Below are 14,139 nucleotides of genomic sequence, written 5' to 3'. Positions count from 1 at the left end.
ATATATATATATATATATATATATATATATATATATATATATATTTGTAACATTTACATTCAAAAACATCAAATCTAATTTTCAAATAAGTCTGAAATATTGGTAAACACTTTGCTTTTAGAAATCAATGAAGTTATTCTACTTCGACACATAGAGATAATCTTTTCAGTATCATTGCTCTCCCTGGAACAGTTATAATCTTATCTAAGCTACTTTTTTTGTACTTTAAGATATACATAATTTTAAAAATTAATTTTCACGTCAAAAAGAACAACGAATCTAATTTTCAAATAAGTCAAAATCTTAAGAGAAACTCTTTCTTTGCCTAATATTTAACTTCTCCTAATTTGACATATAGAGATAACCTTTGCAATATAAATGCTCCCACAGAAACAATTGTAGTTCTTAAGCAAGCTATTTCTTTTGCAGTTGAAGATATAAATAGTCTAAAATTTTATTAAAATTTTTTCAGAAACAAAATCTAATTTTGAAATAAAGTCTCAATCTCAATGAAAGTTCTTCCTTTGCCGGCTATTTAAGTTTTCTCATTTTGGTACACTAAGATTGCCTTTTCAATATCGATGCTCCCACTTAAACAAATATGTCTCTTATGTAAGCTATCTCCTTTCCATTTGAAGACATAAATAATCTAGAAAAAATATATATATCTTAATGTCTATACGCAGGAACAATAAATTTAATTTTTGAATAAGTCAGAATCTTAACGAAAACTCTTTCTTTACCGACTATTAAATAAGTTCTCCCATTTCGACATATAGAAACGGCCTATCCAACACAATTACTCCTATTATAACAATTGTAGCTCTAACGCAAAAAAAAAAATCATCTTAATATCTACAAAAACAACAAACCTACTCCTTTGCCATATATTTAAAATCAATTTATTTTTATCATATATATAAAAAAAAACATATTGTACAAATTATAAATTGATTCGTCAAGTACACGATTTCAACAATCCCTTTAATAATGTCACATAAAAGGAGCTCAAAAATATTGAATGTGTTTTGGTATTACACCAATGTAGTAAGCAATAATTATTAAAAGAGCTCTTGTTTAAGCAAACGCCTAAAGAGTGTGACAGAGGCGCCTCATCTAAGCTACTTATTGTTATTTTTCTTTGATTTTTTGTATGAAAAATTTTCAATTTTAAGAATGTTTCATATTGAAATCTTATGGAAAAAGGGGTTCCTTTACAATTTCAGCCACAGCTCAAGCATTTTATTCCTATAAACACTTGTACAAATTCCAAGAATTGTACCCTTTTTTCTGTATTCAAATTCCAGGTCTGCAAATCTATCAAGAATCTGTATCAAAAATCAAAAGGGTTTGGTAGTAAAAGATTTGATTTTGATGGGGTTGTAGTGGAAAACTCTGTTTTTCTTGATGATAAAATGGAGGTTTTGACTGAAAAGAGTGATGGGGTAGAAGGGAAAGTTGAGTTTTGTGAGGAGAATGACATAAAAATTGAGTCTTTTGTGTATGAGGAGGAGGGTATAGAGAGTAGTTTAAGTTCTGATTTCTTGGTTTCTGAAGGAACTGTGAATGATGAAGAACATAGTAGCTCTGAAGATTCATGTTCACCCCCTTCAATTGTTTGGCATGTTCAGAAGAATGCCAGTTCTGAAGGAATGGAGCAACCCCATGTGGATAAAAGGAAGTTGGAGAAACAAGGGTCTTGTTTATCAGGTATATTGTAGAATTGTATTGATGTTCATCCACATTAGTAGTCATAGTATTACTTGTCCTTCGATTTATGTTACTATCTGTTGTTTCGTGTACTTTGACTGTAGTATTATTTGGTTGTAATACTGTTCTGCTGCTATATGTTGTTTATTGTATTTCGTGCATCTCCTTAAGCCAAAGTTCTATCAAAAACAGTGTCTCTAACTTTGATCTAGGATAAGTTCTGTATACGCTCTATCCTCCTCAGATACTACTTTGTGGGACTAGACTGTGAATGTTGTTGTTGTTGTTGTATTGTTGGAAAATGAGATTGTTTGGTTTGAAATTTTGTGGTTTCTGTAGAGGTTGAGATGATGAAGGAAAGATTTTCAAAGTTGCTGCTTGGTGAAGACATGTCTGGTTGTGGAAATGGGGTTTGCACAGCACTTGTAATTTCAAATGCTATAACTAATTTATGTGGTATGTATGTTTTGCTAGTTATTTGATGGGGTTGGTGTGTTTTTGGTGTTTTTGTTTTACTAATTGTAAAGATGTGCCTTGTGTCTCCTATTTTTTTCTCTTTTTTGCCCTTAGCTACACTTTTTGGACAAATTTGGAGATTGGAACCTTTACCTTCAGAGAAGAGGTTAATGTGGAGGAGAGAAATGGAATGGCTTCTTTGTGTTAGTGATTACATTGTAGAATTGACACCCTCTTGGCAGACATTTCCCGATGGCACTAAGCTTGAGGTAAATATGTTTATCGAACATTTGGAACTTGGATAAACACTTGATTTGTTGCGAGTAAATGTGATTTTTGGCGTTAAGGCAAAAGCTGAGAAAGCCTGTGTATATATTTAGGTATGAGTGACAATTCTTTCAATGTTACATTTGTGTTCATTTGTTCTTTCTATGTTTTGTTATAGGTAATGACTTCTAGGCCGCGGTTGGATCTTTATGCCAACCTTCCAGCACTCCGAAAACTAGATAATATGCTTCTTGTAAGATTACACGTCCTTTTTCCTCGAGATTTCAGTCGTAACTGCTGAATGATATAAGCTGAATATTCTGCCTCTTTTACAGGAGATTTTGGACAGTTTTAGAAAAACAGAATTCTGGTATGTCGACCAGGGGCTCTCAGCTGAAGAAGCTGATGGATCGTCCTCATTTCGGAATCCTCTCCCTCGTCAAGAGGATAAGTGGTGGCTTCCTGTTCCTAGAGTTCCCATCGATGGTCTTACCGAAAATGCAAAAAAACAGTTGCAGCACAAACGCGACTGCACAAACCAAATCTTGAAAGCTGTAATGGCAATTAACAGCAACACCTTAGCTGATATGGAGGTGCCTGAATCATATGTTGAGAATCTTCCTAAGGTACCATTTCCTTGAGATATTGAGTCCTACGCTTATGCAATTAAAACCATCAGATTGTTGCTAATTTGGCATTGGATTTTACCCCCCTGCAGAACGGAAAAGCTAGCTTAGGTGATCTTATCCACCGATATATAACCTCAGATCAATTTTCACCTGAATGTTTGCTCGAATGCCTTGATTTGTCGTCTGAGCATCAAGCATTAGAAATAGCAAACCGAGTGGAGGCCTCAATTTACGTGTGGCGCAGAAGAACTCAGGCAAAATCCAGTCTCCTTCGATCCAATTCAAAGTCCTCGTGGGAAATGGTTAAAGATTTGATGATTGATGTTGATAAGAGGGATCTGCTTGCAGATAGAGCTGAAAGCCTTTTGCTTTGCTTAAGACAACGGTTTCCCGGTCTTCCTCAGACCACCTTAGACATGAGCAAGATCCAACATAACAAGGTTTTCGCTTGAATCAACCCAACGTTTACTGTCATTTTTCTCTCTCGATCAATTATAGTTATAATACCATCAGTGCTGCTATTATTGTCTTGTTTAGCAAACTCAAGTTTGACAATTGTTGTTCAATGATGTTCTCAGGATGTTGGTAAATCAATCCTGGAGAGCTACTCAAGAGTTCTTGAGAGTCTGGCATTCAATATTGTGGCTCGTATCGATGATCTTATTTACGTGGATAATTTAACCAAGCTCTCAGACCAGTTTGTTCCAATCTCCAAAGTAGGCATCATTTCTCATAAAACCATTGGAACTCCAATCTCAGTACACATCTCAGGTAGTCAGATCAAAGCTCCTTTCACGACACCAATCTCGTCTTCCCAGCATATTAGTTCAGCAAAAGGAGACAGATCACAATTCCTTGACAACAACGTCAAGACTTCTCAGTTTGGTTTTGGCGTCAAAAAGATGTTGAATGATTATTGGAGCGTTGATTCTAATGGGAAAGACATCAGCAATGAACTTAAGAGATCAGATTCAGCAACAGCATCGATAGGCTCTTCCTCTGAATGTTCAAGAGAAACTGTAAGTCCATCGACACATGACTCACTCAGAGAAGCATAAGTTTTTATGGATAATGTTAGCTCATTCAAACATATTGTCACTTATGATATACAAGGGTAACGCTAGTGTGATATACGTTCAATATTACATTATTTAAAACGTTCATTCAGCGATTTCTTTATCATTCAACATTAATATTCTCTATCCTGGCAACATTTCTTCTGTTGTGCAGTTTGAATATTACAATGTATAAACTATATTGATCGTCCCCGGTTACCGTGTATACTTATCAGCCATTCCTACTGCTACCTAAATGTATTTTTATTTCCAGTAATGCTAGTACTAAAGATTGCTTACTAAAGATTGCTTCTGTTTCAGCATTTTGTACAAAAATATTATGAATAGCGAAAAAAATGCTAAAAATTAATATTGGGGCATTCCGAGAATTGAACTCGGGACCTCTCGCACCCTAAGCGAGAATCATACCACTAGACCAAATGCCCAGATTGTTGATAAAGCTTAATTTATTTTTATATTATTTGATTAGAAGAAAATTACCACTGAAACTTTTTTAACTCTTGCCATACTTTTTTTAATGCTCTTTTGCTATCAGATTAGTTTTTTTTTCATTCTATCCTAGTATTAAATAACTACATAAAAAAGTAGTAGATAAATTTAGAGTTTCGGAACATCATTAATTAAGTTAGTTTAGTCAGGACATCTCTAATTAAAATTTTCTTAAAGGGTGTATCAAGTCAACATGAGCCAAGTAATATGAAACAGTCAGAGTATTTACGCTAAAAAAACGTTCATCTTTGGCTTTGGCTGTTGCATGTGCTAGGAATATGGAAATAAGAGTTTTTTTTTTCTCATAACAACGGCTTCAATACGCAATAACATTAGCCCTTAACAACAAAAAAATGTTCATGTATAGTTTCATATTTAGGATTTGCAAAGAATAATGTCTTACTCAATTTTATCGTTACTTTAAAAATACAAAGAGACTGTCTTCGATATTTATTTAAAGATTTGATTTTTATAACTTAAGCATTGAATCTTTTTTATGTTCGTGTTCTTGAACTATTCATACATATTTAAAACAGTAAGACATTGAAACCATCAAGTCGTTGTAGTATAGTGGTAAGTATTCCCGCCTGTCACGCGGGTGACCCGGGTTCGATCCCCGGCAACGGCGACAACATTTTTTTTAGGCAATTATTACATTTTAGCGATGTTAGATCAAATGATTATATATTTATTGCCGTTAGAAACTTTGTTAATAATATGAGTTTTTGTGGGACATCTTATTTTTCAGATTTTCATCTATAAAAATAAAGATCTTTTATGAAAAAAAAGTATAAAGAAATATTATGTCTATGTCACAATTAAAAAAAAGACATGTTACTATGTTACTAATTGACATATATACATATATTTGTATCAATTATATAATTAGTAGCATTGATTGAACTTCATTCTCGTCCTCATATTAACATGTCTTTATCAAAAAAGAAAAATAACTTATAGATGGGATATGGAACAATTCAGTTAAAGTTATTATTATTATTATTCATATATAAAGATAAGTCAGTTTTAGACGGTTAGTCGGTGGACAAAAATAAAATAGATAAGAAAATTATTGAAAGCATATGATTCCAACTGTAATATTAATTGTGTGTATTTGACAACCAAGAGTCCTTTATCTACACAACTAGTTTAAGTTTTTATTGGACAATGAACCCAAAAAAAAATTAACAAAAATAATAAACATTGGTATATCAAAAGACAACTTTTAGAATAAAATATTTATATCTAGAGAAGATAAGGTTGATCTTGAATAATAACCATAGAAGGAGGACAAATAGTTACATCCAAATGTTCTAGTTAACCAAGTCATTTTCATTGTGATGAGATCATAAATATTTTATTTAGAGGTCTTTATATTCAGGAATGCCTTTGGTTAATAGTGTGTTTTTATAAAATAGTTACGATAGGATGATAAAGAATTATATTTATGAATCATTTCTGATAGTAAAGTCGCTTTTAGTGTGAAATAAAATTTTTTTATTGTCACAATAAATACTGTTCTAAATAAGAAGTATATATTTATTTTTAATTAGAAGTTTCTGTATCGAGTCTTAAAAATAAAAACATATTTGGCAAAAGCTATCTAATTCATGTCCTTAAAATTAGAAGTTTTTTTCTAATTGCCCTTACAAAATCTTTTTGGGGCATGGTAAGTGTTCCTCATTATCAATTAATCGTTTTGAGTTTAAGTTATGAAAATAATATTGATTAAATTTTTTAAATTTAAACCTAATAAATAAAATTATCTTTGACAATGCTATTATACATTGTAAAATAAGTGGTTGAGATAAAAACTTCAATCTAGCGTCTTGGATGTGTGATAAGAATGTGCCATCAAACCTTAAAAGTGAATTTTATAAACTGTGATCAACCACGTAAACTATAGAAAACGGAATGATAATCAATCAAGAACTATGTACACGCGATCCAAAAGATATTGAGTAACAAAAATAAAAATGAAATAGATCTGTAGGCATACTAAAAGAGTTTGGATTAGGAATGAAACTATTTAGGACATATAGGTCACAACCTTTCGGTATGGACGAGATGAAGGAAACGAGCTAAAATAATAGCCATACAAAGTGAACATACATTGAAACGCCATCGATGCGCTCAAGTTAATTAGACCTAAGTTTAACTTATGAGATTTATTGTTTTGGAATTAAAATGAGACAAATTTAAAAAGTAAAGACCAGAACAAAAAAGACTCTCAAAAGTTGTAAACTAGTTCCTAAACATTGTCTTTACATTATAAAGCAGAGTGCACAAGGTCTATAATCCTTTACATGTAAGAGTAAAACACTAATTAACTACCAATTACATATACTAATAACATTATAATTATAATCTGTAGTGTTCAACCAAACTACTTGTCTACTTGGCTAATTACTAGTAATCATCCATCTTTAATATTGTGGTAGATAACTGCTTCTCTATATATATTTAACTTCCTGCCAAAAGACAGAATATAAATCAGAAAAAATTCCTCAAAAAACACATATAACATTATAGGTGCAAAATGAAAAGAAGATAAATCAACGTATTGATATGTTTTCAGCATAAGTAAAATAATATCACATGGAATTTAAGGTAAGATTAGAATCAACAAGCAAATGTCTACAAGACTTGAAGATTTGCAATTGCAAACGCAGGATACTTTTCGCACCAGATTAGTCTTTTATTAAAAAGCGATAGTAAAATAAACATAACCAGGACTTTTGTATATACCTTTTGAGTATATGTAACATCCATGTCATTGATGGTGAGCTCTAGTAGTAAAGAGACCCTGCAAAATTAAGAACCATGTACTGTTTATAAATAATAAGAATGAGATTCGTCATACTCGGACAAGCAGATTAGGTGTATGTCATGACGCGTGAGTTTGAACTCTACAAGGACAAAAGTTATGTTTGAGTGAAAAAAGGGAGGCGGACGCGCCTTTTTCCAGAGTTTTGAACTGTGAGCCAAAAGACGCAAGGGGATCTATCTGTTATCGAAAAAAGAAAAACTCAAAACTATATACCTTGCCACCAGTTTCCTCGAGACGCACTGCCAGAATCATCTTCACCGTTATCTTTGTTGAACTGCTCAATCGATGAAATTAAAGAAGAAGAAAATTAGAAACATAGGAATAAGCAAATGACCTTAAGAACACAGGTGATGGTTCTAACCCTTGCCTAATCGACTCATAACTCTAATTAAAATGGGATAAACAATGAATTACAAGTCTCCCTCATATCGGTAGGGAGAAAAAACCGATCATCTATTTCTTCAACAACAGCTTCAGCACCTAAAATCCAGGCTTCCTCCACATGTTCTTGAAAAATAATCCAATCAATATCTGTCTCAAATACTTCAACTGGCAGATCAAACACCTAAAATCCAGGCCTCCTTGATGTTCTTTAGGTTTGAACCATGTGTTCGTGCATATATACAAAATTAAAGATGGTGAATATATAGTACATATACATGTACATAATTGAACATAATCACTATGAACCCACAGACTCTAAATTCCGAATTCAGATACTTCTATCATGCAATTCAACAAAACACAGAACACAAAACACTCATGTTCTAACAAAAGCTACATCATCTTGCAAGGAGCAAAAGATTATTAACAAAGGAACCGTAGTATTTAGATCATATGGAACATTCGTAAACATAGGAGTGTTGCACCAATAGATCTAAACACCATGCAATTTGTCTTTCTTTTAAGATGCAGGTATATGTACTCACAGTTGTGCATGTAGAGCTCTGATTATTGTTTTGAGGAAATGAATAGACATCTTGGCCCCCGTAGTATATCGATGAGCTAAGATGGCATGGCTGTACTTTTTCATTCTGATAAAATGAACTCGGCTGCTTGTTTTGTGCAGCCTGCTGGCTGGCAGCTTCATTGCTAGTAGGAGTACTTCCTGCAATACGGAAGTGGAAAAAATTATGAATCTGGTTAAAATCGATGTTATTATTGGTATGAAATATACAAGAAAATGTCAAATAATCAAATATTTCGACATTTAGAGGAACTCACTGTATATACTCATCACTAAAAGAAATGGAACTAGCCATTAAAGCATAATTTCAAAGTGACTACTCTCACCACAAGCGGAAAGCTTATAGTTATGCAATTTACATAAATTGAATCTAATATTGCTCGGACTCTTCAAAAGTATCGACAATAGCATGTCGGGTACTCCAAAAATAGTGCCTTTGAGGAGTATGCAACAACATTATTGGTGAGTCCGAACCACATAGATTATAAGATTGTGATCAGGAATAAGTATTGATCTTCTTCAATCCTACTATAGACTAACCACAATACAAAATCTGGTAAAAATTTTTGTTGTGTGCTCAAGGAATTACCCGAATGAAGGTTCCCCTCCTACATTACAATACCTTACTCTTTAATACGGTAGGAGCTCTGGCTGAATATTTTACGTATCGTTAACAATACACCTAATTTAATCATTTCCATTACAATATACAAATGATTGAAGCTAATTACTCATATGATCATTCAACTAATAGTTATTATCGCAGAAACTCACATTTCTTCAATATATCTACTTTAATCATTTCCATTATGTACTACAATATACAAGTGACTGAGGCTAATTTCTATATGATCACTCAACTAATAGTTATTATCTAGGAAACTCGCGTTTCTTCAATATATCTACACTACGATATACAAGTGATTTGAGGCTAATTTCTAATATGATCACTCAACTAATAGTTATTATCTCAGTAAGTCACGTTCTATCAGGTTCAAACCTATTAACTTCACTAACCTGAGTATCCACCTTTAGCATTTCTTTCCTGAATCACAGGATCATGCTTCAATTGCTCCGAATTCATCGATCCATGTCCCTTAGACACGACGAAAAGAATTATGAGATCATAGCCAATATAACATCCAAAATACTAGAAAAGAACATTCTATTTCCATCAATATTCTAACACCTCCTTTTAAGTTTAGCATTACCTTTGTCAAAAAGACATCATCACTAAAATTAAAAGTACAAACCAAACAGAATATAGCAACTTCTGCTTTTCCTATTCTATTCTATTCTTGTCTAAAAAAGATTCTACACATAAAAAAAATCAAAAATCAAAATTTAAGCTAAAATTCCATAATTCTTAAAGGGAATCAAGAAAACAATATTCTCAAAGCCCCACTCTTTTCACTTTTTTTATTTTATTTTTTTCCCCAATTTTTTTAACCTAAAACAACAAAATATCAAGAAAAACATAAACTTGGAGGAAAGAAATCCTTTTTTTCTCCTTAAACAACAATCAAATGTAACAAAAATATGAAAAGAACAAAAACAATCATAAAACCCCACAACATAAAATACCATTATTCATTACAAAAATTATTTAAAACCTAAAATTTTAATTTAAAAAAAGAATGATACCTTGGAAGGAGGAGGGAAAATGGAACCAAAAATCGCAGAAGATGAAGAAGCTGAAGTTTCTTTAGAACCAAAAAGATCAGAAGTAAATGAAGAACTGCTAGTTTTTTTTGTTCCTTCCATTTTTTTTTTACTTTTTTTAAATTTTCTTCGACAACAACAAAATAAAATAAAATAAAAAACTTTGGTTGAAATTTGAAAGAGATTCAAGTGAGTTTTTATAGGAAAAGCACCGTCAAACAAAGGATCAGATAAAACGTAAAAGGCCCACAGCTTTTTAATTTCTCCAGAAAAAAAAACAGAGGAAAAAGGAAAAGAATAAAGGAAGAGAGAGAGACACGTGAAAAGATGGGTGACGCAATTTTAATTAAATCGTCTCTATATTATAATGATGAGAAAATTTGCAAACCTATGCTATAATCAAAATTTCAGAGATACATTTTAATTAAATTAAGATTTTATTAATTTTTAAATTTATTATTTCTTTCTTCGGAAGTATTTATTATATTGTGCTTTTTGAAAATTAATTTGATTAATTTTCAAAATTAAATTAGATCATATTAATTCGATATTTTAGACAAAAAAAGATATTCTAAAACTATATGAAAAATACTATAAATAGTAATTTTTTATATATTAATATGATGAAAAATTATATCTTAAAATATTAGTCAAAGTTTTTATAGTTTGACTCTAAAAATAGAAATCATGACAAACAATTTCGAACGGAGGAATATCTTTGTACTTTTGTGGACCTTTTTGACTCATGTGACATTCAAATGTCTCTCACGCGTCTCAATTGCGTGGAGACACAGAATGTGTCATGTAAGACAAAAGGTGCATAAAATTATAAAAAAATCTAAGTTCAGAAGTAATAGGACCTTAGTATAGTTAAGGTGTACCTCTAATATTTTTGTCATAATCTAGAGAGTACTTGTACATTTTTCCTATAATTTATGTGTAATAACAGATAGTATTAAATAAATAGTATTAAATAATATTAGTATTTACTGTGTACTAATCCTAGTCCTATTAGAATTAGTACTCCTTAATCCTAGTCCTATTAGGATTAGTACTCCTTCCTATATCTCCTATATATATCTCCCATGTATTCCCTTATTAGGTTAACACTTCAATACAATCAATATTCCTTCATGGTATCAAGAGCCAGAAAACCTAAATCTTCTTTTCTCTAGTTTTTGTTTTCTCTCTTTAGGGCACCATCGTTCCCTCTCTTCTCTTGGGCGGCGGCAGCCATGACAACCGAGGTGGATCCACTCGATTCACTTCCTTCTGGCGTTAAAATCCTTCTCAGGTATCTTCATGCCCTGATTCCCGAAAAATTATCAGACATAAATTACCCTACATGGAAAATCACCGTTCTTACAGCCCTTGAGGCCAATTACCTTCTCAAATACGTCGATGGAAGCACAGAACCGCCGCCGGCAGTCATCATCGCCACAGACAAATCAGAAAAAAGCAATTCGGCCCATGCCGCCTGGAAAGCCGTGGATGGCCAGATCCGATCATGTTTGATTGCGGTCATCTCTCCCACGGTTCAGAAACACGTCCGATCCTACACAACTGCTTCAGCCCTGTGGACGGCCCTCGCAACACGCTATGCATCAATTTCCCACTCTCATATTTTTCAATTGCGTGATCGTCTCCACACAATTACCAAAGGAACGAAAACTATGGCGGAGTATTTAGACGAGGTCTCCACCATCATCACAGCCCTCGACACCGTGAACGAAATCATTCCCGAAAAAGATCTCGTCATGTGCGTCGTTCGGGGGCTCCCATCAGCTTACTCCTCCATTAAACAGGCGGTTCGCATCAGTCCAACGCCCGTTGACCTGGCTACTCTCTCCTCGTGGCTAAAAAGTGAAGAAATCAACGTGGATCTGGAGAGCAAACTTCTTCTCCGAGAAGCCGCTGTTATGGAGCCGGCCACCGCCCTCACCGCAAGCCAGAACTATCGCGGGGGGCGTGGTGGCGGCCGGCAGGGGAGCCGCGGCGGCTACGGCAGAAACAGCGGAGGCCGCGGGCGCGGCGGTCGGCAGGGCAGTCGTCCGCCGTACGACGGTCAGCAGCACGACAGCAACAACAACCTGCACTCCTTCGGCAGCGGCGGGCAGTCATCTTCCAGCGGCGGGCAGGGCACTTACGAGCGGGATCGTCCAACTTGTCAAATCTGTCAGAAAACAGGACACACCGCTGTTCGTTGCTGGTTTCGGTATGAGGAGAGCCGAAATAGTGATAACCGTGCCAATTATGCATCTCAAGCCGGCCCTTCCTCTGAATGGCTGTTGGATACTGGGGCCAACATGCACGTTACTTCTGATCTATCCAAGCTTAACGCTCCAAATCCATATCATGGCTCCAATGGTATTACTGTTGGCAACGGTGAGTCCCTTAATATTTCTCACACTGGCACGGGTACCATTAAAACCCCCACCGCTATCTTTCACCTAGGTAACCTTACCCACGTCCCTTCTATTAAATCCAATCTCCTTTCAGTTCACCAATTCACAAAAGACAATAATTGCTCACTCTTGTTCACCTCTAATGATTTTCAGATCCTAGACAATACTACCAAGAGGGTGATTTTTCAGGGCCCCTGTGAGCATGGTCTGTACGTTCTTCCTGGCACAAGTTCGTCTGCCCACCCAGTTTCAGAAAGCGTTCCTGTGGCTCCGGTGGCTCTTTCGGCTGATGGCCACAGTCTGTTGTGGCACAGTCGTCTGGGTCACCCGTCTACTCAAATAATAAATTCTTTAATGTCTCAATTAGGTTTTTCTTCCATTCATGTAAACAATTGTGACTCCTGTTCAATTGCTAAATCTCATAAATTACCTTTTACTTTATCTGAGAAGCGTACAACTGGACCTTTTCAACTTATTCATTCTGACCTATGGGGTCCTACTGCTGTTCCTTCATTTGCTGGTTTTCGCTATTATATTTGTTTTGTGGATGATTTTACAAAATACACTTGGTTGTACCCACTAAAACACAAATCACAGGCATACACCACCTTTGTCACTTTTGAAAAAATGGTCAAAACACAATTCAATTCTCATGTTAAACTTTTTCGAAGTGACAATGGAAAGGAATATGTCAATAACATCTTTGGCCAGTTTCTGCAATCCCTGGGAATTATACATCAAACCTCCTGTCCATACACTCCCGAACAGAATGGGGTGGCTGAGCGTAAGCATCGCCATCTCATTGAAACGGTGGTTACTCTTCTACATCAATCTCATCTCCCTGTCTCCTTTTGGGTAGAAGCTCTAGCCACCGCAAACTACCTCATTAACAGAATGCCCAGTCACACTCTCTCCAACAAATCACCCTATCAACTCCTTTACCAAGAACTTCCCAATTATACCAACCTCCGCGTCTTTGGGTGTCTTGCCTACCCTTGGCTACGCCCTCATATTACTCACAAATTACAACCCCGATCCCGTCCTTGTATTTTTTTGGGCTATCATCCTACCTCCAAGGGTTATCGCTGTCTTGACCCACAAACTCATAAAGTCTACATATCTCGTCATGTCAAATTTGTCGAAAATGAGTTTCCCTACGAGTCTATTTCCTCCTCCACAAATACATCATTCATTGGCGTCCTTCCCCTTTTTCCAACATACTCACAGGGTCCCTCACCACCTTCCCCCACACCTCCACCCACTACCCAACCACCCCTCATCACCCCTTCGACCGTCACCCACAATACACCCGCAACCACCACCCACACTCACAACCAACCCGAACCACCCCATACCCACAACATCTCCAGCCCGATCCGTTTTGGGTCCTTCCCGGCCACCCCCGAATCACCACCGCCCGTGCCACCCCCCAATACTCATCCCATGTTAACCCGTGGCAAAGCCGGTATCTTTAAACCCAAAACCTTTCAGGCTACCATACTACCAAATACACCCCTTCCCGATAGTGAACCAACAACCTACTCTGTTGCCTCAAAAAATGCTTATTGGCGTCATGCTATGGATGACGAGTTTAAGGCTTTGACTGATCAGAAAACTTGGGTTCTTGTACCTAAGCCCCATGGGCGGC

At 35.3% G+C, this 14,139-nt stretch overlaps 2 protein-coding genes and 2 non-coding genes across 5 annotated transcripts; 2 read left to right on the top strand and 2 right to left on the bottom strand.

Moving 5' to 3' along the window:
* The first annotated feature begins 957 nt into the window (after positions 1-957).
* On the top strand, positions 958-4,416 carry LOC107031590 (rop guanine nucleotide exchange factor 7-like). Its single transcript, XM_015233017.2, has 7 exons — positions 958-1,710; positions 2,050-2,166; positions 2,281-2,435; positions 2,612-2,686; positions 2,769-3,059; positions 3,152-3,502; positions 3,641-4,416. Exons 1-7 carry the CDS (start codon positions 1,197-1,199, stop codon positions 4,118-4,120), a joined length of 1,983 nt encoding a protein of 660 aa, XP_015088503.1. The 5' UTR covers positions 958-1,196; the 3' UTR covers positions 4,121-4,416.
* A 75-nt stretch (positions 4,417-4,491) lies between these two features.
* TRNAP-AGG lies at positions 4,492-4,563 on the bottom strand. Its single transcript has one exon. It is a non-coding gene; the product is annotated as a tRNA-Pro (tRNA).
* A 620-nt stretch (positions 4,564-5,183) lies between these two features.
* TRNAD-GUC lies at positions 5,184-5,255 on the top strand. The gene has a single exon. It is a non-coding gene; the product is annotated as a tRNA-Asp (tRNA).
* Positions 5,256-6,850: 1,595 nt separating this feature from the next.
* LOC107029454 lies at positions 6,851-10,388 on the bottom strand. 2 transcript variants are annotated; one of them, XM_015230870.2, is made up of 6 exons: positions 10,069-10,388; positions 9,442-9,520; positions 8,387-8,565; positions 7,671-7,731; positions 7,376-7,433; positions 6,851-7,098 (listed from the first exon to the last, which is right to left on the bottom strand). In XM_015230870.2, exons 1-5 carry the CDS (start codon positions 10,186-10,188, stop codon positions 7,417-7,419), a joined length of 456 nt encoding a protein of 151 aa, XP_015086356.1. In that variant the 5' UTR covers positions 10,189-10,388; the 3' UTR covers positions 6,851-7,098; positions 7,376-7,416. The 2 variants fall into 2 exon arrangements, with proteins under 2 accessions (XP_015086356.1, XP_015086357.1); XM_015230871.2 differs by lacking the exon at positions 9,442-9,520 and having other exon boundaries at positions 10,069-10,374.
* Between the last annotated feature and the right edge of the window lie 3,751 nt (positions 10,389-14,139).

The sequence above is a fragment of the Solanum pennellii genome, chromosome 9, assembly GCF_001406875.1.
Source record: "Solanum pennellii chromosome 9, SPENNV200".
NCBI classification, from domain to species: domain Eukaryota; kingdom Viridiplantae; phylum Streptophyta; class Magnoliopsida; order Solanales; family Solanaceae; genus Solanum; species Solanum pennellii.
This window is presented reverse-complemented; position numbering and strand designations above follow the sequence as displayed.